The sequence below is a fragment of the Oncorhynchus masou genome, chromosome 18, assembly GCF_036934945.1.
Source record: "Oncorhynchus masou masou isolate Uvic2021 chromosome 18, UVic_Omas_1.1, whole genome shotgun sequence".
In the NCBI taxonomy this organism is placed as follows: Eukaryota; Metazoa; Chordata; class Actinopteri; order Salmoniformes; family Salmonidae; genus Oncorhynchus; species Oncorhynchus masou.
Window position 1 is genome coordinate 9,353,439 of NC_088229.1, and position 24,595 is coordinate 9,378,033.

At 41.0% G+C, this 24,595-nt stretch overlaps 1 protein-coding gene across 2 annotated transcripts; it reads right to left on the reverse strand.

The window, feature by feature from the left end:
• Nucleotides 1-4,508: 4,508 nt before the first annotated feature.
• On the reverse strand, nt 4,509-22,911 carry LOC135503916 (TBC1 domain family member 22B-like). 2 transcript variants are annotated; one of them, XM_064922103.1, is made up of 13 exons: nt 22,645-22,911; nt 20,515-20,571; nt 18,905-19,272; nt 18,570-18,737; nt 16,841-16,911; nt 16,172-16,300; nt 13,643-13,708; nt 10,128-10,242; nt 9,170-9,276; nt 8,940-9,015; nt 8,696-8,823; nt 8,460-8,555; nt 4,509-7,327 (listed from the first exon to the last, which is right to left on the reverse strand). In XM_064922103.1, the coding sequence occupies exons 1-13, from the start codon at nt 22,698-22,700 to the stop codon at nt 7,199-7,201; spliced, it is 1,566 nt and encodes a 521-aa protein (XP_064778175.1). In that variant the 5' UTR covers nt 22,701-22,911; the 3' UTR covers nt 4,509-7,198. The 2 variants fall into 2 exon arrangements, with proteins under 2 accessions (XP_064778175.1, XP_064778176.1); XM_064922104.1 differs by lacking the exon at nt 20,515-20,571.
• Between the last annotated feature and the right edge of the window lie 1,684 nt (nt 22,912-24,595).

A 24,595-nucleotide genomic window follows, 5' to 3' on the forward strand; every position in this document is an offset into this window, starting at 1 on the left:
ATGGTGCAGCTGTAGAACTTTCTGATGACCCATGCCAAATCTTTTCAGTGTTTTGAGGGGCAATAGGTATTGTCGTGCCCTCTTCACGACTGTCTTGGTGTGTTTGGACCATGATAGTTTGTTGGTGATGTGGACACCAAGGAGCTTGAAGCTCTCAACCTGCTCCACTACAGCCCCATTGATGAGAATGGGGGCGTGCTTGGTCCTCCTTTTCTCTAGTTCACAATCATCTCCTTTGTCTTGATCACGTTGAGGGGGAGGTTGCTGTCTTGTCCTGGCACCACACTGCCAGGTCTCTTGACTTCTGGCAGAAGTCCGCAAGTTGTTGTGATTCTAGATGGCCAGATAGCTATCAACAATGACAAGAAACTGCCATGTGGGGGAATCACAAGTGACTTGTTTCAGCTAGTTTTATCTTGTCCTTGATACCATGTCCTGTTTTGAGGTGTTTTGACTGATGCTAATATGGCAAAGAATTCCCTCGCTAACCAACAACTGAAACAATGTATTTGAGAGACAACAAGTGCTCATTGTGCCAATTTATTCATGTTTTCAATAAACATGGAGATGAAATATAGTTTACATGTTGTCAAAAATCAAAGCCAAACCAGTCTGTTTTGTCCCATGGTTGCGCGCACATCGGTTTGGTTGCTAAACAATCAACCAATCTATACCTTGCAAAATATTTGTTACACCAGTGGAGAAGTACTAAAATGGAGGCGCGTTGGCTTCAAAACAGCAACCCCTATCAGTTATCTAGTGTGCATGTATATATATATATATATATATCATTGGATGAACCCCAAAGTTTATGATTAGAGAATTAAGTGGAATGTAAAATGTACAAATATTCGACTTAGCCAGAGAGGAGTATAAATCTGAGCCTTTTGGGTGCATGTCAGTGAGGTGATGTGTGCATCGATCACTCCCACTAACCCCCCCCCCCCCTCCCTAATGCACAACACGTAACAACATGGCTCAGTCAAAACAAAGGGTAACAATCGTTTAATATAAACAAAAAGTTAATATACAGCAGAATACTGTAATATTTCCTCAATTTAAGGCTAAAACCAGTAATGACTACAGAAGTATGGAACTGAAAGAAAACATTATTGGCTGAATAGTTTGGCATTGAACATTAGAAAAAGACAAATTAATGATTGGAAATTTGAATTTAGACAATGACTTCAGGTTTCATTGTCCTATATCTTCTGTTTTTAAAATCAAAATGCAGTGAACCTTTGCATGACCATAAAACAACGCGACATGGAGTGAATAATACAATCGTAGAATGAATTAAATTAAAATTACACAAAGTCAGATTTTTTTGAGCAAATAAACAAATGAGGACAGAGCACAGTTTAAGGCTGAAAGGCAACTACTTAAATACACCAACAAATCATTATAACATGTGAAAATGCCAACTAAGAACACAAGTCTGCATTTTGCCTACAAAAACACTGACTTCAGAAGACATGGTAAACTATGTACCTGGAACAAGCAGAAATCTAAAGTAGAATGACAATCAGATTATTTAATTGCAGAAAAATCCTAATTGAACTACATAGTGATCTTAAAAACCAATATGAAAATTATACTGGTACAGAAGTTATGGCACTTCAGTTTTCTCATTATCATGATTGCACATCCAATACCACCAAGTTCACTGTTCTAGCACTGATTATTGAAAAACTAACCAGGATCTTCATATTGTGCCAGAAAAACTGATGCATGAAAAAATGTACTTCAGTTTTATTATGTTAGGTTGTCATAGGGTCACAAAAAACCTGACAAAACTAATTTGAGCCATATTGTTGAAACTGAACCTAAATGCCAATCAATTCATTGGCTGCACCTCCATCACTCGGTCGCGCCATACCATTCTTATGAACGTTCTCCATCTGCCCTTGATCTAAAATGCATTGAGTAGAATGCTCAGTCGGGCATCAATTCAAAACAAACGTTCAAAACCATATTGTGTCGAAACAAGCAACCATGAATACAAGAATGACTCACATCTTTCCTACCATAGCAGAAAAAAGGGCATGAAAGTTGGAAATGTAATTACTATTCCTGATTTACATCAGCTAAGTGAAGTCAAGGCAGGTAGGCTACGACATAACCCCAATATCAACTGGTAGGCTACGACATAACCCCAATATCAACAGGTAGGCTACGACATAACCCCAATATCAACAGGTAGGCTACGACATAACCCCAATATCAACTGGTAGGCTACGACATAACCCCAATATCAACTGGTAGGCTACGACATAACCCCAATATCAACTGGTAGGCTACGACATAACCCCAATATCAACAGGTAGGCTACGACATAACCCCAATATCAACAGGTAGGCTACGACATAACCCCAATATCAACTGGTAGGCTACGACATAACCCCAATATCAACTATCAACTGGTAGGCTACGCTAACGACATAACCCCAATATCAACTGGTAGGCTACGACATAACCCCAATATCAACTGGTAGGCTACGACATAACCCCAATATCAACAGGTAGGCTACGACATAACCCCAATATCAACAGGTAGGCTACGACATAACCCCAATATCAACTGGTAGGCTACTACATAACCCCAATATCAACTGGTAGGCTACGACATAACCCCAATATCAACTGGTAGGCTACGACATAACCCCAATATCAACAGGTAGGCTACGACATAACCCCAATATCAACTGGTAGGCTACGACATAACCCCAATATCAACTGGTAGGCTACGACATAACCCCAATATCAACAGGTAGGCTACGACATAACCCCAATATCAACTGGTAGGCTACTACATAACCCCAATATCAACAGGTAGGCTACTACATAACCCCAATATCAACTGGTAGGCTACGACATAACCCCAATATCAACTGGTAGGCTACGACATAACCCCAATATCAACTGGTAGGCTACGACATAACCCCAATATCAACTGGTAAAAGGTGGCCCCATAACCCCAATATCAACTGGTGGACAAAAGCGTCTGCTAAATGGGATATATTATTATTATATTATTTATTACATAACCCCAATATCAACTGGTAGGCTACGACATAACCCCAATATCAACTGGTAGGCTACGACATAACCCCAATATCAACTGGTAGGCTACGACATAACCCCAATATCAACTGGTAGGCTACGACATAACCCCAATATCAACTGGTAGGCTACGACATAACCCCAATATCAACTGGTAGGCTACTACATAACCCCAATATCAACTGGTAGGCTACGACATAACCCCAATATCAACTGGTAGGCTACTACATAACCCCAATATCAACTGGTAGGCTACGACATAACCCCAATATCAACTGGTAGGCTACGACATAACCCCAATATCAACTGGTAGGCTACGACATAACCCCAATATCAACTGGTAGGCTACGACATAACCCCAATATCAACTGGTAGGCTACGACATAACCCCAATATCAACTGGTAGGCTACTACGACATAACCCCAATATCAACTGGTAGGCTACGACATAACCCCAATATCAACTGGTAGGCTACGACATAACCCCAATATCAACTGGTAGGCTACGACATAACCCCAATATCAACTGGTAGGCTACGACATAACCCCAATATCAACTGGTAGGCTACGACATAACCCCAATATCAACTGGTAGGCTACGACATAACCCCAATATCAACTGGTAGGCTACTACATAACCCCAATATCAACTGGTAGGCTACGACATAACCCCAATATCAACTGGTAGGCTACGACATAACCCCAATATCAACTGGTAGGCTACTACATAACCCCAATATCAACTGGTAGGCTACTACATAACCCCAATATCAACTGGTAGGCTACGACATAACCCCAATATCAACTGGTAGGCTACGACATAACCCCAATATCAACTGGTAGGCTACGACATAACCCCAATATCAACTGGTAGGCTACTACATAACCCCAATATCAACTGGTAGGCTACGACATAACCCCAATATCAACAGGTAGGCTACTACATAACCCCAATATCAACAGGTAGGCTACTACATAACCCCAATATCAACTGGTAGGCTACTACATAACCCCAATATCAACTGGTAGGCTACTACATAACCCCAATATCAACTGGTAGGCTACGACATAACCCCAATATCAACAGGTAGGCTACTACATAACCCCAATATCAACTGGTAGGCTACTACATAACCCCAATATCAACTGGTAGGCTATGACATAACCCCAATATCAACAGGTAGGCTACTACATAACCCCAATATCAACTGGTAGGCTACTACATAACCCCAATATCAACAGGTAGGCTACTACATAACCCCAATATCAACTGGTAGGCTACGACATAACCCCAATATCAACTGGTAGGCTACTACATAACCCCAATATCAACTGGTAGGCTACTACATAACCCCAATATCAACTGGTAGGCTACTACATAACCCCAATATCAACTGGTAGGCTACTACATAACCCCAATATCAACTGGTAGGCTACTACATAACCCCAATATCAACTGGTAGGCTACGACATAACCCCAATATCAACTGGTAGGCTACTACATAACCCCAATATCAACTGACACAAAACAAAAGGTCAAATGACAACATTTCAGTTTTCCATGTTAGACAGTAAATGAAAGAGAGCATTACACATTCTTATAACAAAGGCTTGAAATACAGCTGTGTTGATATCACAGGACACCGTTTTCAATAGATCAAGTAACTGTGTAGGGAGGGTTACTAAAAGTTTCCTCTGAAAATCCCCATCAGCATTAGCAACCCTCAGAGTCAAGGCAAAACACAGTCAATTACTATATAACAAATCTGAACATTTGAATTCTTAATATACACAATTTGCACTTCTATAAAGTTTACAGACAACGGTTTAAGTTAACCATACCAAATAAGAGTAGATGCTGTTGCAAACAACAAACAGGGAAGTACAACAGTCATTTTCTCTCCTATCTGAAGAGCTTCCTGGATGGTTGTTATATTGTGTTGCAGATTGTTGATTTAGATTGCACTGGTTTGTATATTTCTTCAGGAAGAGGAAATAGACAAAGCAACATTTGCATCGCATTGTTATGAACACCACAAACATACACAATATACATTTGGTAAAGTGTCAGATCCCCTTCAGGTTTACACTATTTGAAGGGTAGACAAGCCTCATTCAGTTGCAAATGACAAATTCATTTTTGATCCAATTGATCAACCTTCATACGTGCCACAGTTTCATATAATCTAGAAAGAAAATTGAAGTCTGATGATTACTAAACAAAATAGCAAATAATCAGATGATAAAATCCAGCTATATCTAGTTCAACTAATACTTTATATCTAGTCCAAACTTTACAACAATACATCAACAATTAAAGGTCGCTATTCTCATCCGATTCACATTGAGGCCTTGGGATTCAATATGGCACCCCTATAGATAAGCCCTGAAATAAAGTACCTTTTCCTGGTCTACAGAGCGGCTATAGGTAGCAGCTGTGACTCCTCTCGTATCACGGTGTACCATTTCTTCACTAGATATTCAGACTGGCCTTTTGCTGGACTCAATATATCCACGAAGGGAACAAGTGGGGACAAAGTGGTCAAATATATGTGGGCAAGCTTTACCACAGAACTCTTGTTATAAACAAACGATAAACAAAATAACTCAAGTATATTCTCTCTGAAACTTAAAGGATGATCAAACTGTCATCATCATCCATTCAGAGTTCGGTTAAAACTTTTGAGACAAACAATACTGATTTAATGCCAGTATAAATGAATTTGAACTAGCCACTAACCGATTAGCCAAGTACTTATCCCTTCCAGACTAAAATACCAGTCATTTACACAGTACACAATAGAGTTTCAACAGCAGAACTCACAGCTGTATGCCAGGACCCTACTCGATGCCTACGGCGTGAATTGTCACAGTCTACTACTGAGACGTTCAAGCCACTGGCTCTAAGATAATACACTGCAGAGTCAGTGGAATGAAACTTGCCAATGCAATGGGGCGGCAGTGTAGCCTAGTGGTTAGAGCATTGGTACTAGTTGGTACTAGTAACCGAAAGGTTACAAGTTCAACTCCCCGAGCTGACAAGGTACAAAATCTGTCGTTCTGCCCCTGAACAGGCAGTTAACCCACTGTTCCTAGACCATCATTGAAAATAAGAATTTGTTCTTAACTGACTTGCCTTGTAAAATAAAGGTAAAATAAAAAAAGAATTATTAACAGAGAAAGACAGTAAAAAAATATTGTACAAATGGTAGTTCAGGCCAGGGTTTTTGAGTGAATAATCTATACGCGTGTGCAAGGTATTTTACAGTATGTCCGTCAGTCAGGTCAGAGGATTAAAAACCTACATATCAAACTCTTGTTTTACAATCTGTTCACCAGTGCATATAGCAGTGGTTTTCAACCTGTGTGACGCAGCACACTGTTGTGCCTTGAGGAACTTTCAGCTGTGCAGTGAAACTTTTCCTAATCTTAATTATTATTATTTTTTGGGGGGGGGGAAACACTAACGAATGTAAACTGTGGAATTTGGACTTGGGAGCGCCGTTCAGATAATACATTGAATGGCACATGGTTCCATCTGCGTGGCTGTTTCAAGTCCAGTGCGCTCAGGCTGTTGTTACATTTTGTATCATTTGAGGGGCGCGCATCACGAGAAAAGACATTTATATCCCTTTACTTCGCCTGTGAGAACAATTAGCATAACCAAGTCTGATTAGGTTTAGCTGTACCACAGCCGTTGCCGTAGAAACAAACGGAGCGTGGCTTTGTGTCCGTGGTTGCACCATTAACAATGCAGACAACTGTTCATATGTAGCCCAAACCGTAAAAAAAAATATATATATATATATTTGTAACAGACTATATATATATATATATATATATATATATATATATATATTACCGGACCTATAAATAAACAATTCTAACTCGGATTCACAGGACACTCTTTAAGGGGTAGACACACATTCAGATTAAGGAACGATCAAATTAACTCCATTTTACCTATAAAAAAACATTTGTCACAGAAAATAGATGATTTGCAGTATGGATCATGTAAGATGCATGCCATTACCACTACATGAATAGGGAAATTGCAGGTGTGCAGCACAATGTTTTATCCTATCAAGGTGTGCCATGGTTAAAAAAAGAGTTTAAGAAACAGTGGCATGAAGGCCTATCTCTTGTAGTGATTGGGCGCGTCAGCGAACATATACTTGAGTCTGTATGCTTCAGCCAGGAGAAGACCCACTTCCTCGTTCCCCCAGTGGATTGTAGGAAGGTTCTGGAGTAACATGAGAAGACCCTGGAAAGGCAGAGACACATTTTATGACATAAGCAGCATTTTTGGAACTGGATGGGATGTGTGTGAATAATCCCTGATGGGACTCAGTCACAGTCTCCATCTGATAATCCCTGATGGGACTCAGTCACAGTCTCCATCTGATAATCCCTGATGGGACTCAGTCACAGTCACCATCTGATAATCCCTGATGGGACTCAGAGTCACAGTCACCATCTGATAATCCCTGATGGGACTCAGAGTCACAGTCACCATCTGATAATCCCTGATGGGACTCAGTCACAGTCACCATCTGATAATCCCTGATGGGACTCAGTCACAGTCACCATCTGATAATCCCTGATGGGACTCAGTCACAGTCACCATCTGATAATCCCTGATGGGACTCAGTCACAGTCTCCATCTGATAATCCCTGATGGGACTCATTCACAGTCACCATCTGATAATCCCTGATGGGACTCAGTCACAGTCACCATCTGATAATCCCTGATGGGACTCAGAGTCACAGTCACCATCTGATAATCCCTGATGGGACTCAGAGTCACAGTCACCATCTGATAATCCCTGATGGGACTCAGTCACAGTCACCATCTGATAATCCCTGATGGGACTCAGTCACAGTCACCATCTGATAATCCCTGATGGGACTCAGTCACAGTCACCATCTGATAATCCCTGATGGGACTCAGTCACAGTCTCCATCTGATAATCCCTGATGACTCTCAGTCACAGTCACCATCTGATAATCCCTGATGGGACTCAGTCACAGTCACCATCTGATAATCCCTGATGGGACTCAGTCACAGTCACCATCTGATAATCCCTGATGGGCCTCAGTCACAGTCACCATCTGATAATCCCTGATGGGACTCAGTCACAGTCACCATCTGATAATCCCTGATGGGACTCAGTCACAGTCACCATCTGATAATCCCTGATGGGACTCAGTCACAGTCACCATCTGCAAAGTGTCATGAACACTGAAATATGCAGATCATTTTTTTTATGAGAACTTTTCACTGGAGGGTCTGTCAGGCCATAGAAAAAAAGGTCATATGTTTTATAATAACTTGATCAACAGAACCTGCTCGAGTACTGTACAAACAGTTCAACAGTCGACAGAATTAACGGTACCTGAAAATCGACCATGGAGAGGATCTCTTTGCGCCACTCGATCAGGAAAGCAGCACAGACGTAGAGGTGGAAGTGGGAGAAGCCCTCTTGTTCAGCCTACAGGGATAAACGACAGGTCAGCATGTGATGAACACGTACACATCATCTATGTAAATCCCACAAACATTCAGATCTACATGCAAACGTTGAATGCAAATATCTATATATATGCGTGTGTGTGTGTGTGTGTGTGTCACCTGATAGGTGTCCCAGAGGCGTATGGTGCAGCGTAGAGGCAGCTCTCTCATCAGCAAGTTGTTCATCCAGCGGAAAGCGAACTGCAGGTACTCCACCTCATACCTCTTAAAGTAGTTGTGTATGTCCTCTGTGAGAGAAAAAGGACACAGCCCCACAGAGAGATGAAAACTGACCCTGAGGTCATCTGAAATAATACACACTGGCCTCAGATACTGTAAACAACACGAGGAGACCATATCTCACCATCGATTCTGCTGACCAATTCTTCCAAAGCTTTAACTTTGTTCTGTATCCCTGGCTGAGCAAACGTGTAGTTGTCCTGTACGGATACAGCAACAATAATACCAACAACACATCACAAGGGGATTTTATTTGTGATTGTGGGGTGGGGGGGGCTGCTGGAGACAGAGGTTCGGAATAAATACCATTGGCACAGATGGAGAAAATAACTGAATAACATTCTAGATACCAACCTGTACTCCGTCCAGCAGCTTGGTCATGCACCAGAAGCTGTCTGCCTCAATGTTCCTCTGGGTGTCAAGAGGCAAGGACGCTACGTCAAAATTCTCCACATCCTCCTCTGTAGAAACAAACCCTAAATATCACAGTCATCCACCCCTACATCCAACACACTCATGAAAGCAGAGGTGCTGGTTTGCAATGCTGAAAAATAACTACGCAGGGAAAAAATAAAATAAAAATGAATGCATGTAACTGCCAAAATAAAGGAAACACCAACAAAGTGTTTTAATAGGGCTGTTGGGCCACCACGAGCCACCAGAACAGCTTCAATGCACCATGGCATAGATTCTACAAGTGTCTGGAACTCTATTGGAGCGATACAACACCATTCTCTGTGAGAAATTCCATCATTTGGAGTTTTGTTGATGGTGGTGGAAAACACTGTCTCAGGCACCGCTCCAGAATCTCCCATAAGTGTTCAATTGGGTTGAGATCTGGTGACTTTTTAAAATTTTATTTTTACCTTTATTTAACTAGGCAAGTCAGTTAAGAACAAATTCTTATTTTCAATGACGGCCTAGGAACAGTGGGTTTACTGCCTTGTTCAGGGCAGAACGACAGATTTGAGAGATATACAAACCCTTTAAACACTCTGAGGCCTCTCTTTCAAACTCACTGATATCTCTTCTTCTAGCCATGGTAGCCAAAATAAAGGGCATCTGGGCATTTTATACATGGCCCTAAATACTTAATTAACTCAGGAATCACACCTGTGTGGAAGCACCTACTTTCAATATATTTTGTATCTCTCATTTACTCAAGTGTTTCCTTTATTTTGGCAGTGAGCTGTATATTAATCCTTCGGAAATGTAATATAAGACAATATTATTGGACACCCTGTCAGAGGATTCAGTGGCCATTTTCATTTCACATGGAAAAGCCTCGTCTGGTTCACATCAGCCAACCTACCAACAAATTCGGAAAGGAATACCACAAAGAATGGAGTGACCAAGTCATTGATTCCCTGGACGTAGCCGCTGGCTGGATGGCGGATAGCCCAGATGAAGAGGATCCTCTCAAACACCTGATGAACACAAGGCACAGACAGGCATGGATACAATCCAACGAGATATTACACATATACACTCTTAGAAATAAAGGTGTTATCTAGAACCTAAAAAGGGTTCTTCAGCTGTCCCCATAAGAGAACCCTTTGAAGAAAGGGGTTCCGTGTGGAACCCATTCCACAGCGGGTTCTACATGGAACCCAAAATAGTTCTACCTATTTCGGGTGATATCCATCAATGCCCTGTACCTCACTTTATCACGAACCCCATCAAACTGCACCCAGGCTCCTCTTGTGAATGTTGGATGAAGAGTAACAGCAAAGCTTTGGTATGTTTGGAACGCGCGCAGTGGATTCTTCTAAAATGCAGCGAATTCTAGCTTTGGACATGTGGTCAATGAAGCTTACCGTTGCTGTCGGTGTGCTGTACCCACGGGGTGCATGAGCATTGAAGGTGGAGTGGGACCAGAGGACTTACTGAGGGTGGAGAGTGCATCGCAGGAGGGGGGGGGTCCACAGCGGAGTGGAGAACACCAGAGGCGAGTGACGGGGACACGGTGGTGAGGACGATGGAGTAGCACCTGGGGAGGGGTGCTCCATGGCAACAGAGGCGCCACGGGAGGTAGTGCAGTGGGAAGATGGCAGAGCAGTGGGAGGCGAGTTACAAGTGGATCGGGAATTCAATGAGGCCTTTGGGAAGAAAGGCTTACATTTTGTGCACTTAAACGTCAGAAGTCTACTACCGAAGATCGATGAGATACGCCTGTTGGTTTGCAAATCAGATGTGGGTGTCTTATGTTTTACTGAGACATGGTTGGATTCATCTGTTTGTGACTTAGAAATTGAGATGGGTAATTACTCTGTTGTCAGGAAGGATCGGAATCGGAATGGTGGTGGGATATGTGCGTTTGTAAGATCCGATATTGCTTTTAATGTCAGATCGGATTTAAGCGCTGATCTGTCTGGCTGGATATCTGCCTTCCCAAAACCAAACCGATTTTGTTGGGGTTGTGTTATAGGCCGCCCAATCTAGCCCTTGGTTTAATCATTTGATTCTAGAATCTATCCATGCAAGGAATAAGGCCTTTAAAAAATGTAAGAACTCTCAAGAGCAGCATGATTTTGTCCTATATAAACGTCACAGAAATGAAGCACAGAGCAGGATGGATGAAGCTAAGAGGGGTTACTTTGCTGATAAAATAATTGAGAACAAAAATGACCCTAAAAATCTTGGGAAATCATTTAAGGAATTAGGCTGTAGTAGTACTACCAAAAACAAACTAAACAGTATTGGACTGAACATCAAGGAGGAGATGGTATATGAAAAAGCAGAGGTTGCCAATGAATTCAACTCTTTTTTTACTTCTGTTGCCAGCAAGCTGGTGAGCAACCTGCCCACCAGTTCTGGTTTGTATGGAAGCAACCAAGTCAAGAAGTATTATGTAGAGTTGAGGGTTCAGCCAAACTCTTTTTCTTTTGCAAAGGAAGCAACATCCAAACTAGTCAGTATGCTGGCAGAGCTTACATGCTCCAAAGCCACAGGCCTAATATATGATTTTCAGTCGGGTTTTTAGAAAAACATACTCCACTGATTCATGTCTACTTTACTTGACTGACTTCTGTGTGGAATGGTACTGCTTGACCTACAGAAGGCCTTTGATACAGTCAACCACTGTCTCCTAATCTCCAAACTGGAGGCGCTGGGGTTAAGATACAGAAGGCCTTTGATACAGTTCACCACTGTCTCCTAATCTCCAAACTGGAGGCGCTGGGGTTAAGATACAGAAGGCCTTTGATACAGTTAACCACTGTCTCCTAATCTCCAAACTGGAGGCGCTGGGGTTAAGCTACAGAAGGCCTTTGATACAGTCAACCACTGTCTCCTAATCTCCAAACTGGAGGCGCTGGGGTTAAGCTACAGAAGGCCTTTGATACAGTTCACCACTGTCTCCTAATCTCCAAACTGGAGGTACTGGGGTTAAGCAGTATCCCTCTAGGCTGGGTAAAGTCCTATTTATCAGGAAGGGAGCAAGTAGTAGAGGGTTAATGGTTCACTGTCTCAGGCAAAACCAATGAGTTGTGGCGTTCCGCAGGGGAGCGTGCTTGGGCCTCTGCAGTTTTTGTTGTACATTAATGATATGAAAGATGTTTGTTCATGCCGTCTTTTTCTTTATGCAAATGACTCCACAATTCTGGTGTCTCACAAAAGTAAAACAATGTTGGAGAGCATACTTAGCACAGAGCTTACTAACATAAGCAAATGGCTTGGAGATAATAAGCTATCTCTGCACTTAGGGAAAACTGAAGCAATTATTGTGTAAATTGTGTAGGTCGTCTGAAATGAGAGTGGGATGTATCCTTGATGGATATATCCTTGATGGAAGCTTGGGAGTTGTGAGCATGGCCAATAAGGTGCTAGGGAAGGTTAATGCCAGGAGTTTTTGGCTAGAAAGTCCAAGCTGCTAGATAAGGACTCCATGAAAGTGCTAGCTACTGCCCTCATTCAATGCCATTTTGACTATGCTAGTACTTCCTGGTTTGGGGGCTTATCTAAACTTATGTAGGGGAAGCTCTAGATAGCCCAGAATAAGCTGATCAGGGTGGTATTGAAGGTGAGTCCACGTACTCAGGAGCTGAGGCAGGAGCTGCTTTCAGGAACTAAACTGGCTGCCTGTTGAGGCTATGGTGTCCTAGATTAGACTAGGTTTGGTGTACAGGAGTATTTATGGTCCTGCGCCCAGATATCTAAGTGATTATTTTCCTCGTGTTAGGTATGCACACAATCACAGCACCAGATCAGGTGTTGCTGATGTGCGCTTATACAGGTTCAGGAGTAATGCTGGGAAAGGTACTGTCTAGTATACTGGAGCCTCAGAATGGAATGACTTGCCTCTGCCTATAAAAACAACATCCTCTCTGGGCAGTTCTAAAAATAAAGTAAAAACATGTTTGATGTCTTCTGTGTCATCATATGAATAACCCCTATGATGTAACTGGAATGATGAGATAGATGTTCTTCTTCTGTTTTTGATGAGATAGATGTTCTTCTTCTATGTTTTTGTTTCATTATTTCACTGCCATACTGTGTTGGATCTTGTCTAGCCATCTTGTCTCAAGAGGACCACAATGGAAATAAGTCCCAGACTGTATTGTGTGTTATCCTCTATGATTTTATTCATGTGCATATATGGCTTTTGAGTTGTATGTGTGCTTGTTTTTTTTTAAATGGTTGAATTAATAAACTAAACTAAACTACCTGAAACCAAAAAGGGTTCTACCTGGAACCAAAAGGGTTTTCCTATGGGGACAGCTGAAGAACCCTTTTTGGAACCATTTTTTCTAAGAGTGTATTAAAAAATGAATTGTTGCCTATCCAAGCCAGGCAAATAGTATGAAGAGCTGAGAGAGAGAAACTCACCTCTTGCACCGCAGGCTGCTGGAAAAGTGGAATTAGTGGGTTTGTCCTCGGAATATCAATGTGGATCTGTGGAAACAAAGCATATTCTACTTAAACACTGACTCACTACAGTAGATATGATCTACTTAAACACTGACTCACTACAGTAGGTATGATCTACTTAAACACTGACTCACTACAGTAGGTGTGATCTACTTAAACACTGACTCACTACAGAAGGTGTGATCTACTTAAACACTGACTCACTACAGTAGGTATGATCTACTTAAACACTGACTCACTACAGTAGGTATGATCTACTTAAACACTGACTCACTACAGTAGGTATGATCTACTTAAACACTGACTCACTACAGTAGATATGATCTACTTAAACACAGACTCACTACAGTAGGCATGTTCTATGTAAACACTGACTCACTACAGTAGGTATGATATACTTAAACACTGACTCACTACAGTAGGTATGATCTACTTAAACACGGACTCACTACAGTAGGCATATGCTACTTAAACACTGACTCACTACAGTAGGTGAGATCTACTTAAACACTGACTCACTACAGTAGGCATATGCTACTTAAACACTGACTCCCTACAGTAGGTATAAACTACTTAAACACAGACTCACTACAGTAGGTGAGATCTATTTAAACACTGACTCACTACAGTAGGTATGATCTACTTAAACACTGACTCACTACAGTAGGTGTGATCTACTTAAACACTGACTCACTACAGTAGGTATGATCTACTTAAACACGGACTCACTACAGTAGGTGAGATCTACTTAAACACTGACTCACTACAGTAGGTGTGATCTACTTAAACACTGACTCACTACAGTAGGTGTGATCTACTTAAACACTGACTCACTACAGTAGGCATATGCTACTTAAACACTGACTCCCTACAGTAGGTATAAACTACTTAAACACAGACTCACTACAGTAGGTATAAACTACATAAACACTGACTCACTACAGTAGGTATAAACTACTTAAGCACTGACTCACTAAAGTAGGTATAAACTACTTAAACACTGACTCACTACAGTAGGTATAAACTACTTAAACACTGACTCACTACAGTAGGTATAAACTACTTAAACACAGAATCACTACAGTAGGCATATGCTACTTAAACACTGACTCACTACAGTAGCCATATGCTACTTAAACACTGACTCACTACAGTAGGTATGATCTACTTAAACACTGACTCACTACAGTAGGTATAAACTACTTAAACACTGACTCACTACAGTAGGTATAAACTACTTAAACACTGACTCACTACAGTAGGTATAAAATACTTAAACACTGACTCACTACAGTAGGCATATGCTACTTAAACACTGACTCACTACAGTAGGCATATGCTACTTAAACACTGACTCACTACAGTAGGTATAAACTACTTAAGCACTGACTCACTACAGTAGGTGTGATCTACTTAAACACTGACTCACTACAGTAGGTATTATCTACTTAAACACTGACTCACTACAGTAGGTATGATCTACTTAAACACTGACTCACTACAGTAGGTATGATCTACTTAAACACTGACTCACTACAGTAGGTATAAACTACTTAAGCACTGACTCACTACAGTAGGTGTGATCTACTTAAACACTGACTCACTACAGTAGGTATTATCTACTTAAACACTGACTCACTACAGTAGGTATGATCTACTTAAACACAGACTCACTACAGTAGGTAGGCATGTTCTATGTAAACACTGACTCACTACAGTAGGTATGATCTACTTAAACACAGACTCACTACAGTAGCCATGTTCTATGTAAACACTGACTCACTACAGTAGGTATGATCTACTTAAACACTGACTCACTACAGTAGGCATATGCTACTTAAACACTGACTCACTACAGTAGGCATATGCTACTTAAACACTGACTCACTACAGTAGGTATATGCTACATAAACACTGACTCACTACAGTAGGTATGATCTACTTAAACACTGACTCACTACAGTAGGTATAAACTACTTAAACACTGACTCACTACAGTAGGTGTGATCTACTTAAACACTGACTCACTACAGTAGGCATATGCTACTTAAACACTGACTCACTACAGTAGGTATATGCTACATAAACACTGACTCACTACAGTAGGTATGATCTACTTAAACACTGACTCACTACAGTAGGTATAAACTACTTAAACACTGACTCACTACAGTAGGTGTGATCTACTTAAACACAGACTCACTACAGTAGGTAGGCATGTTCTATGTAAACACTAACTCACTACAGTAGGTATGATATACTTAAACACTGACTCACTACAGTAGGTATGATCTACTTAAACACAGACTCACTACAGTAGCCATGTTCTATGTAAACACTGACTCACTACAGTAGGTATGATCTACTTAAACACTGACTCACTACAGTAGGTATAAACTACTTAAACACTGACTCACTACAGTAGGCATATGCTACTTAAACACTTGTAAACATTGATATATTAGAATTTGGTGATTCATCTATTACCTGTCTATATGTGTCTTTGTAAGTCTCGTCTGTCCTGGAGTGGTAATACTGTTCAATGAAACCAAAGTACTCATCTCTCTTCCTCTTCAGCACCAGGTCTCTGCGCTCCATGTTGACTGGGAGGTAACCCTGCCATGATAGAAATGACGAGAAGAAAACATGTTATTTATTAATCAAGAGGAAATACTCTTGAAGATATTAACAGTACTGGAACAGGAAGTGTGATAAGAGAATTTTGAACATATTGCAAATAATACCAAATGTGTGTGCAGTTGTCACATACTTGCAGTGATTATTTGGGAAGTGATATTATTTCACACTGCTACAATTGCTCAGAGAAAGACATTTTGTTGAACAAGTAATAATAAAATAAATATATTTTAAAAAGATAGGATGTGAAACCCACCCCAACATATCGTCATACTCCTTTGTGTGTTATCTCCAGCTTAGCAAAAGGTCAGAATGGTACTTACAGAGACTAGGTCAAAGGTCATCATGGTACTTACAGAGTAGGTCAACGGTCATTATGGTACTTACAGAGAGTAGGTCAAAGGTCATCGTGGTACTTACAGAGACTAGGTCAAAGGTCATCATGGTACTTACATAGAGTAGGTCAAAGGTCACCATGGTACTTACAGAGAGTAGGTCAAAGGTCATCATGGTACTTACAGAGAGGAGCCTCCATGTGATGGGCCTCACTTCTCGTGGAATGCCTGACCAGCTGTGCTTCCGGAGCTCCTCTGTGGATCACAAGGCCCAGGACATAGAATGAGAATACATACTGTACATTGTAAATAATAGAATGAGAATACATACTGTACATTGTAAATAATAGAATGAGAATACATTCTGTACATTGTAAATAATAGAATGAGAATACATACTTTACATTGTAAATAATAGAATGAGAATACATACTGTACATTGTAAATAATAGAATGAGAATACATACTGTACATTGTAAATAATAGAATGAGAATACATACTGTACATTGTAAATAATAGAATGAGAATACATACTTTACATTGTAAATAATAGAATGAGAATACATACTTTACATTGTAAATAATAGAATGAGAATACATACTTTACATTGTAAATAATAGAATGAGAATACATACTGCACATTGTAAATAATAGAATGAGAATACATACTGCACATTGTAAATAATAGAATGACAATACAAACATTGTAAATAGAACATTGGCCTTCTATTAGCTTCCTCAATCTACACTGAACAAAAATATAAACGCAAGATGCAACAAATTTCAAAGATTTTACAGAGTTACAATTCATATAAGGAAAGATGTGAATTGAAATAAATTGATTAGGCCCTAATCTACGAATTTCACATGACTTTAAATGACCTTAAAAAAAGGTAGGGGTGTGGATCAGAAAACCAGCCAGTATCTGGTGTGACCACGAGCTGCCTCATGCAGTGTGACTCATCTCCTTTGCATAGAGTTGATCCGGCTGTTGATTGTGGGCTGTGGAATGCTGTTCCACTCCTCTTCAATGGCTGTGTGAAGTTGCTGAATATTAGTGGGAACTGGAACATGCTGTCGTCCACGTTGATCCAGAGCATCCCAAACATGCTCAATGGGTGACATGTCTGGTCAGTGTGCAGGCCATGGAAGAACTGGGACATTTTCAGCTTCTAGGAATTGTTTACAGATTCTTGAGACATTGGGCCGTGCATTATCATGCTGAAACACGAGGTGATGGTGGAGGATGAATGGCACAACAATGGACCTCAGCATCTCGTCCTGGTGTCTCTCTGCATTCAAATTGCCAACGATAAAATGCAATTGTGTTCGTTGTCTGTAGCTTATTCCTGCCCATACCATAACCCCACCACCACACAACATTGACATCAGCAAACCGCTCGCCCGTACAACGCCATACATGTGGTCTGTGGTTGTGAGGCGGGCTGAACATACTACCAAATCTTTTAAAATTATGTTTGTTGGAGGTTTATAGTAGAGATATTCATATTAAATTATCTGGTAACAGGTTGACATTCCTGCAGTCAGTATGCCAGTTGCACGCTCCCTCAAAGCTTGAAACATTATTGGCATTGTGTTGTGTGACAAAACTGCACATTTTAGAGTGGCCTTTTATTGTCCCCAGCACAAGGTGCACCTGTGTAATGATCATGCTGTTTAATCAGTTTTCTTGATATGCCACACCTGTCAGGTGAATGGATTATCGTGACAAAGGAGAAATGCTCACTAACAGGGATGTAAATACATTTGTGCAAAACATTTGACAGAAATAAGCTTTTTGTGCGTATGGAACATTTGTAGGATCTTTTATTTCAGTTTATGAAACATGGAAACAAACCTTTCTATGTTGTGTTTATATTTTTGTTCAATGTATAGGGTGTTGAGTCTCACCAAGGTCGGTGTTAGGACAGGACAGAAGGTATTTGAATTTGTCCAATCGACTCTTGTCTCGCACTGTCATGATTGGGGCCCCCGATGAATTTTGGTCAGAGATTCTGGCGACTAACGGGATGATGGGGCGCACTGGGAGAGACTGTTGCTTCTGCAGAGTGGAATGCACTGTGTAGGAAGAGAGTGGAGGATCATGGGACTGCAGAGTGACAAGTCACAAAGAGCAGATTACTGACCATATCAAGGCAGTATTGAGTTGATAATGAGCAATATCTTAAATGGGATAACACATGTTCCCTAAAACCCACCTCTGACTTCAGTGTCCTGTTCATTACCTGTATTGGTGTTGAGCTGGGCCTCACTGCTGGACTTCACCACCACTCTGCCATTGATCTGTCCACAGTCTGTGGCCTCCTCATGCTGAAGGCGGACCTCTGCTGTTGGGGGAGCCAGCCGGTCTGCAGGCCCTGGCCCTGTGTCTGGCTCAATGGTGGTGTTAATGGGTTGTTGTGGAGGAAGAGGAGGTACCTGGTGTGTGGAGGGCAGGGTGGGCGGGAGAGATGAGGGATGGATGGGAGCTAAGAAGTCCTCATCCTCCTCATCGTCAATGTCCCAGGCATCGTTTGTGCTGCGGGCAAACTCGTGGAAACTCGATGCCTTTTTGGACTTGAGATTATTTGCCTTTGGAGTGTCTTTAGGAAACCTGCAGAGAGAAAATGAAAACGTTTAATCTACGTGCCACTGGTATAAAGAAGAAACCATTGAGCAGCTACAGCTGTCTCATGATAAACACACAATGATACAATATATTCACTGAGTGTACAAAACATTAAGAACACCTTCCTAATATTGAGTTGTACCCCCTTTTGCCCTCAGAACAGCCTCAATTTGTCGGGGCATGGACTCTACAAGGTGTTGTAAGCGTTCCACAGGGATGCTGGCCCATGTTGACTCTACAAGGTGTTGTAAGCGTTCCACAGGGATGCTGGCCCATGTTGACTCTACAAGGTGTTGTAAGCGTTCCACGGGGATGCTGGCCCATGTTGACTCTACAAGGTGTTGTAAGCGTTCCACAGGGATGCTGGCCCATGTTGACTCTACAAGGTGTTGTAAGCGTTCCACAGGGATGCTGGCCCATGTTGACTCCACAAGGTGTTGAATGTGTTCCACAGGGATGCTGGCCCATGTTGACTCTACAAGGTGTTGAAAGCGTTCCACAGGGATGCTGGCCCATGTTGACTCTACAAGGTGTTGTAAAAGTTCCACAGGGATGCTGGCGCATGTTGACTCCAATGCTTCCCACAGTTGTGTCAAGTTGGCTGGATGTCCTTTGGGTGGTGGACCATTGTTGATAAACACGGGAACTGTTCCAGTTCTTGACACAAACCGGTGCGCCTGGCACCTACTACCATAACCCGTTCCAAGGCACTTCAATCTTTTGTTTTACCCTTTCACCCTCTGAATGGCACACATACACAATCCATCTCAAGGCTTTAAAAAAAATATTTTTTAACCTGTTTCCTCCCCTTCATCTACACTTAAGTGGATTTAACAAGTGACATCAATACGGGATCATATCTTTCACCTGGATTCCCTGGTCAGTCTACGTCATGGAAAGAGCAGGTGTTCATAATGTTTTGCATTCTCACTATATATAATATAAAAAGGAACCCGCTGAACAAAAAGGTATAAAAAGGAATAGTGTAAAACAAAAAAGCATCAATATAATAACGTGGAACAATCAAACTAAACAATTACCATCCACACATATTCAAAGGCTTGGCAATACAGACAAGACACGAACATCAACAATCTAAACTAAGCATGCGGAAATCTATGTTGAATCAATAAAAAAAATAAAGGTTTAAATAGAAGAACATCTGCTGAATGACATATAGTATAAATGCCTGTGGGTTCCATGCAGATCAGCTATGCAGAGACTTACGTGCGGTGAATTCTGGGGTCAAGGGGAGGATGCTGTGCTCCATAAACTGGCTGTATACTGTAGAGGGGAAAGAGCAGTAGCCTAGCTGTACTTCACTGGGAGAACGTGGGCCCATTGAGGCCTCTTTTCATGATTCATTGACAATGTTGGTCATAAGGCCATCATTGTAAAATAAGAATTTGTTTTTAACTGACAAAAGCACCAAATTAAATAAAAGTTTATTTTTTTTTTTTATTATAATAATAATACAAAAAATTATAGTCAACTCATTATGAATTTTACAGGTTGAAAAGCATAGACCCCCCAGAGCAACCATAATGGGCATACTGAGGACTTCTTAGCTCGCTCCTAAAATATGAATCTAAATTCTGTTTTGGTTTTGAATAATGGTTGTTACAGTAGTACTGTAGGTATATACCGTAGCTTTAAGAGATTCTGTGAGCAGCTTGCCAGTGCAAGTGACAGACTTACTGCCACCCCATGGAGAGAGTATCCTGCTCAACGGATGCTAGCATGTTGAGCACTCATCTGATGATGCTACAAAAGCTGTGACCTGCAACACAGTCCAAAGGCGCCTGTGTGCCTGTCTCCCTTTGTGTTCTGACGTGAACCAAGCTCCGCCGAGGGGGAAATAGCCAAATGTTATCTAGGCTACGTTGTGTAGATAACCGAATTAGTCAAGTCACTGGGCCTTTGACACAATAATAGCTCATGTTGTAGTAAAATGGCTCATCAGCTGTGTCTTTCGGGGATATTTGTAGAATCTTGACTTTACCTAGAAACCTTTTATATAATGTATTTATTTACAGACTGTATATTTGTGTAAAAGGCACAATGGTAATGCCCTAGCATGTCTGGATGGTATCTCATAGTGGCTTATTACGTAACTTGTTCTATCAGGATTGGGAACAGTGTTGTTTCCTCACCAAAGGCAACACCCACTCCTTAGAGACTCCTCACATTACCTTGGTACCCACCACACCCTACCCTTGCCCTGGAGCCTCAACAGACCCGGGCAGCCTGGCAGGAAAACAGCCATTCAACTGCCTGGGCTGATTTGAGGCCTGTAATTCACAAAGCATTTTTAGAGTAGATATGCTGATTCAGTATCAGGTCACCCCTGTCCATATAATTGTATTCATTGTGATCTAAAATGCTAAACTGATCCTGGATCAGCACTTTGTGAATATGGGCCTTGGTCATGCATTTCCAATGTGACTGACATCTGTGTTCTCCCATCCCCCATGTGACTGACTCCATTAGTGACTTAGAATGGCTCGAGAGTATTAAAGAAAAGCACCAACTCAGAGGATAAACCTGTAACCAGAATGAGTTGTACTTTCCATTCAACATTATGTATCGAAAATAATGGATCATATTAATTCAGAAAACTGTGCATAACAACTCAAATGTAGCCTATTGGGATATAATAACGTTATTTGCTAATTGTTCACAAGAACAACATGAAAACGTTTGATTTTTCAAAAAGCGTTCTGCTGAAATATTTAAACTAGGTTCAAGAGTTTAAAATGAATAAATCAAGATCCTCACTCTTGACCAGAAATGACTGTCAACTCTAATAGCTACAGTGTTGTAATCAACTTCCCCTTATGATCGTTTCTGAAGAGATACATTGTGATACCTCATCATGGGCCATAATTAGATAGACACATTGTGTTGATTTTCCCACCGGTAAAGGGGTTCCACAAGAACGGCTATATGCCAATCTATTAGTTGGGGACGTTTCTGAAATTATTTTGTTCTCAGTCTGCTGCATATGCTACATGTCAACATTCCCCCGTTACGTAGACCACCTGACATGTTGTATGAACCATAGGTTGCATATGTAACGTTAGGTAACAACATATGTTAGCCAAGACAAAGGCATGATTGTGACCTCACATGAGCTCTAATAAGACCACCACTTCTTTATTGTCAAAGGCTGTATAAACTATCCATCAAACAGGGTTAAGCATATGTTTTATTAACCTTTAATGGCACTGTAATGACGCAAAATCAACGACGTTATGCCCACTAAAATACAGAGTTAACTCCTTATCTGAATACACAATTATAATATTAATAATCACGAGATTGTTATCATTGACGAGAGGGAGAACTGAAACCTACCTCCCTGGAACCTTTGCGTTTTTCCTCCAGAAATGAATTCTGTTATCGGTGGCCATGCTCGGAAATCCCCTCAGACCAACACCGCGCGCAGTTCTACAAATGTACAAAGCATTGGAGACGATTTTAACGTTTCCGATTCAATATACTAAACCGTGTTGTATTTTCTGCGACCAACAACAACGTTTTGACATGTGACAATAATGTTATTTTGTTGCAATTGGAGAGAACGTATAATACAGAACGATGGAGGTCGCCATCTTGGACACATTTACATGGACGTGTGATTGGCGGACGGGTTTAACAGGTGCATAGACACTTACCAATAGGAATACTATGGCGAAAGAGAGTCAACCTTCTTTGAACACGCATCCTTCATCTTGTGGTGTCACAAGTAACATTCACGAAGCCGGGAAAATAAACATTCGTTATTATTATGTTATTATGACTAAGGTGTAAGAAATAGTAAACTAGTTAGCCTGAGGTCTTCTCTTGGCTTGTATTTTATGTTACATAGTTAGTACTTCGTAAGGGACAGGGTTATTTTTCCAAACAGAAACAAATCAGCATGAGAACAAATACATAGACTTCCATATATTTCAAAGCAGAAGCAATCATTTTGTAGACCTTGTTCCTAAGGCTGGGAATTGCCAGAGACATCACGATACGGTATTGTCCACTTCACGATACTCAGGTGCCGATACGATATGTAATTGCGATTCTCACGATTCAATGTGTATTGCGATTTGATGTTCCAAACTTATTGCTCACGATATGTCTGCTGCAGAGCACACAAGAGAAAGAGTTTTGATCAGTCGGGGGAAATAAAAGTGCTGAGAACATATTGGCTCACTATTTTAAAGGAAGATGGAAAACACGTCGGTACTAGGAGTCAAATAATATAATATCATCCAAATAATATCACAATATGTAACTATCGATTTGTTCCCCCATCGCTACTTGTTCATAATTTCCATGCACTGCATTGTGTTCTTATTCCCACAAGAGGGCAGGCATTTTCTGATGTAGATTAATGCTATGCAAAATTGTGGGCTATTGTTATTCTATTGCTATCAATACAGCATATTGTTATTCTATTGCCATCAACACAGCATATTTCTATTCTATTGCCTTCAATACAGCATTTTGCTATTATTCTTTTGCCTTCAATACAGCATATTGTTGTTCAGTTTATTTCCTTCAATAATGCATATTTTTATAATCTGAATCTATAGAGCACATACTCAAAGACCCCATACTCAATGGCTTTCACAGATTGCACTTTCAAATGCAAATGTGGGGAAATTGCAATTCTGCTCATAAATGAGTTGGTCTTTCCTCATTCTACATCACCTTATATTTGAATGTCAGGTAGACCCCTCTGTCTGGTTGCTTAGGTAAATGTCAAGTAGACCTCTGTCTGGTTGCTTAGGGAAATGTCAAGTAGACCTCTCTGTCTGTTTGCTTAGGGAAATGTCATGTAGACCTCTCTGTCTGGTTGCTTAGGGAAATATCAGCTAGACTTCTCTGGTTGCTTATGGAAATGTCAAGTAGACCTCTCTGTCTGGTTGCTTAGGGAAATGTCATGTAGACTCCTCTGTCTGGTTGCTTATGGAAATGTCAAGTAGACCTCTCTGTCTGGTTGCTTAGGGAAATGTCAAGTAGACCTCTCTGTCTGGTTGCTTAGGGAAATGTCATGTAGACTTTTCTGTCTGGTTGCTCAGGGAAATGTCAGGTAGACTTCTCTGTCTGGTTGCTTAGGGAAATGTCAAGTAGACCTCTCTGTCTGGTTGCTTAGGGAAATATCAGCTAGACTTCTCTGTCTGGTTGCTTAGGGAAATATCAGGTAGACTTCTCTGTCTGGTTGCTTAGGGAAATGTCATGTAGACCTCTCTGTCTGGTTGCTTAGGGAAATGTCAGGTAGACCTCTCTGTCTGGTTGCTTAGGGTAATGT

Bases quoted from the DNA above. Each gene is read 5' to 3' on its own strand.
- LOC135503916 (XM_064922103.1), bottom strand. From the start codon at position 22,700: ATGGCCACCGATAACAGAATTCATTTCTGGAGGAAAAACGCAAAGGTT. The intron at 20,572-22,644 runs GTAGGTTTCAGT...TCCCCTCTACAG, and splicing joins AACGCAAAGGTTCCAGGGAG to TATACAGCCAGTTTATGGAG. The intron at 16,301-16,840 runs GTAAGTACCATG...CTATCATGGCAG, and splicing joins TCACATGGAGGCTCCTCTCT to GGTTACCTCCCAGTCAACAT.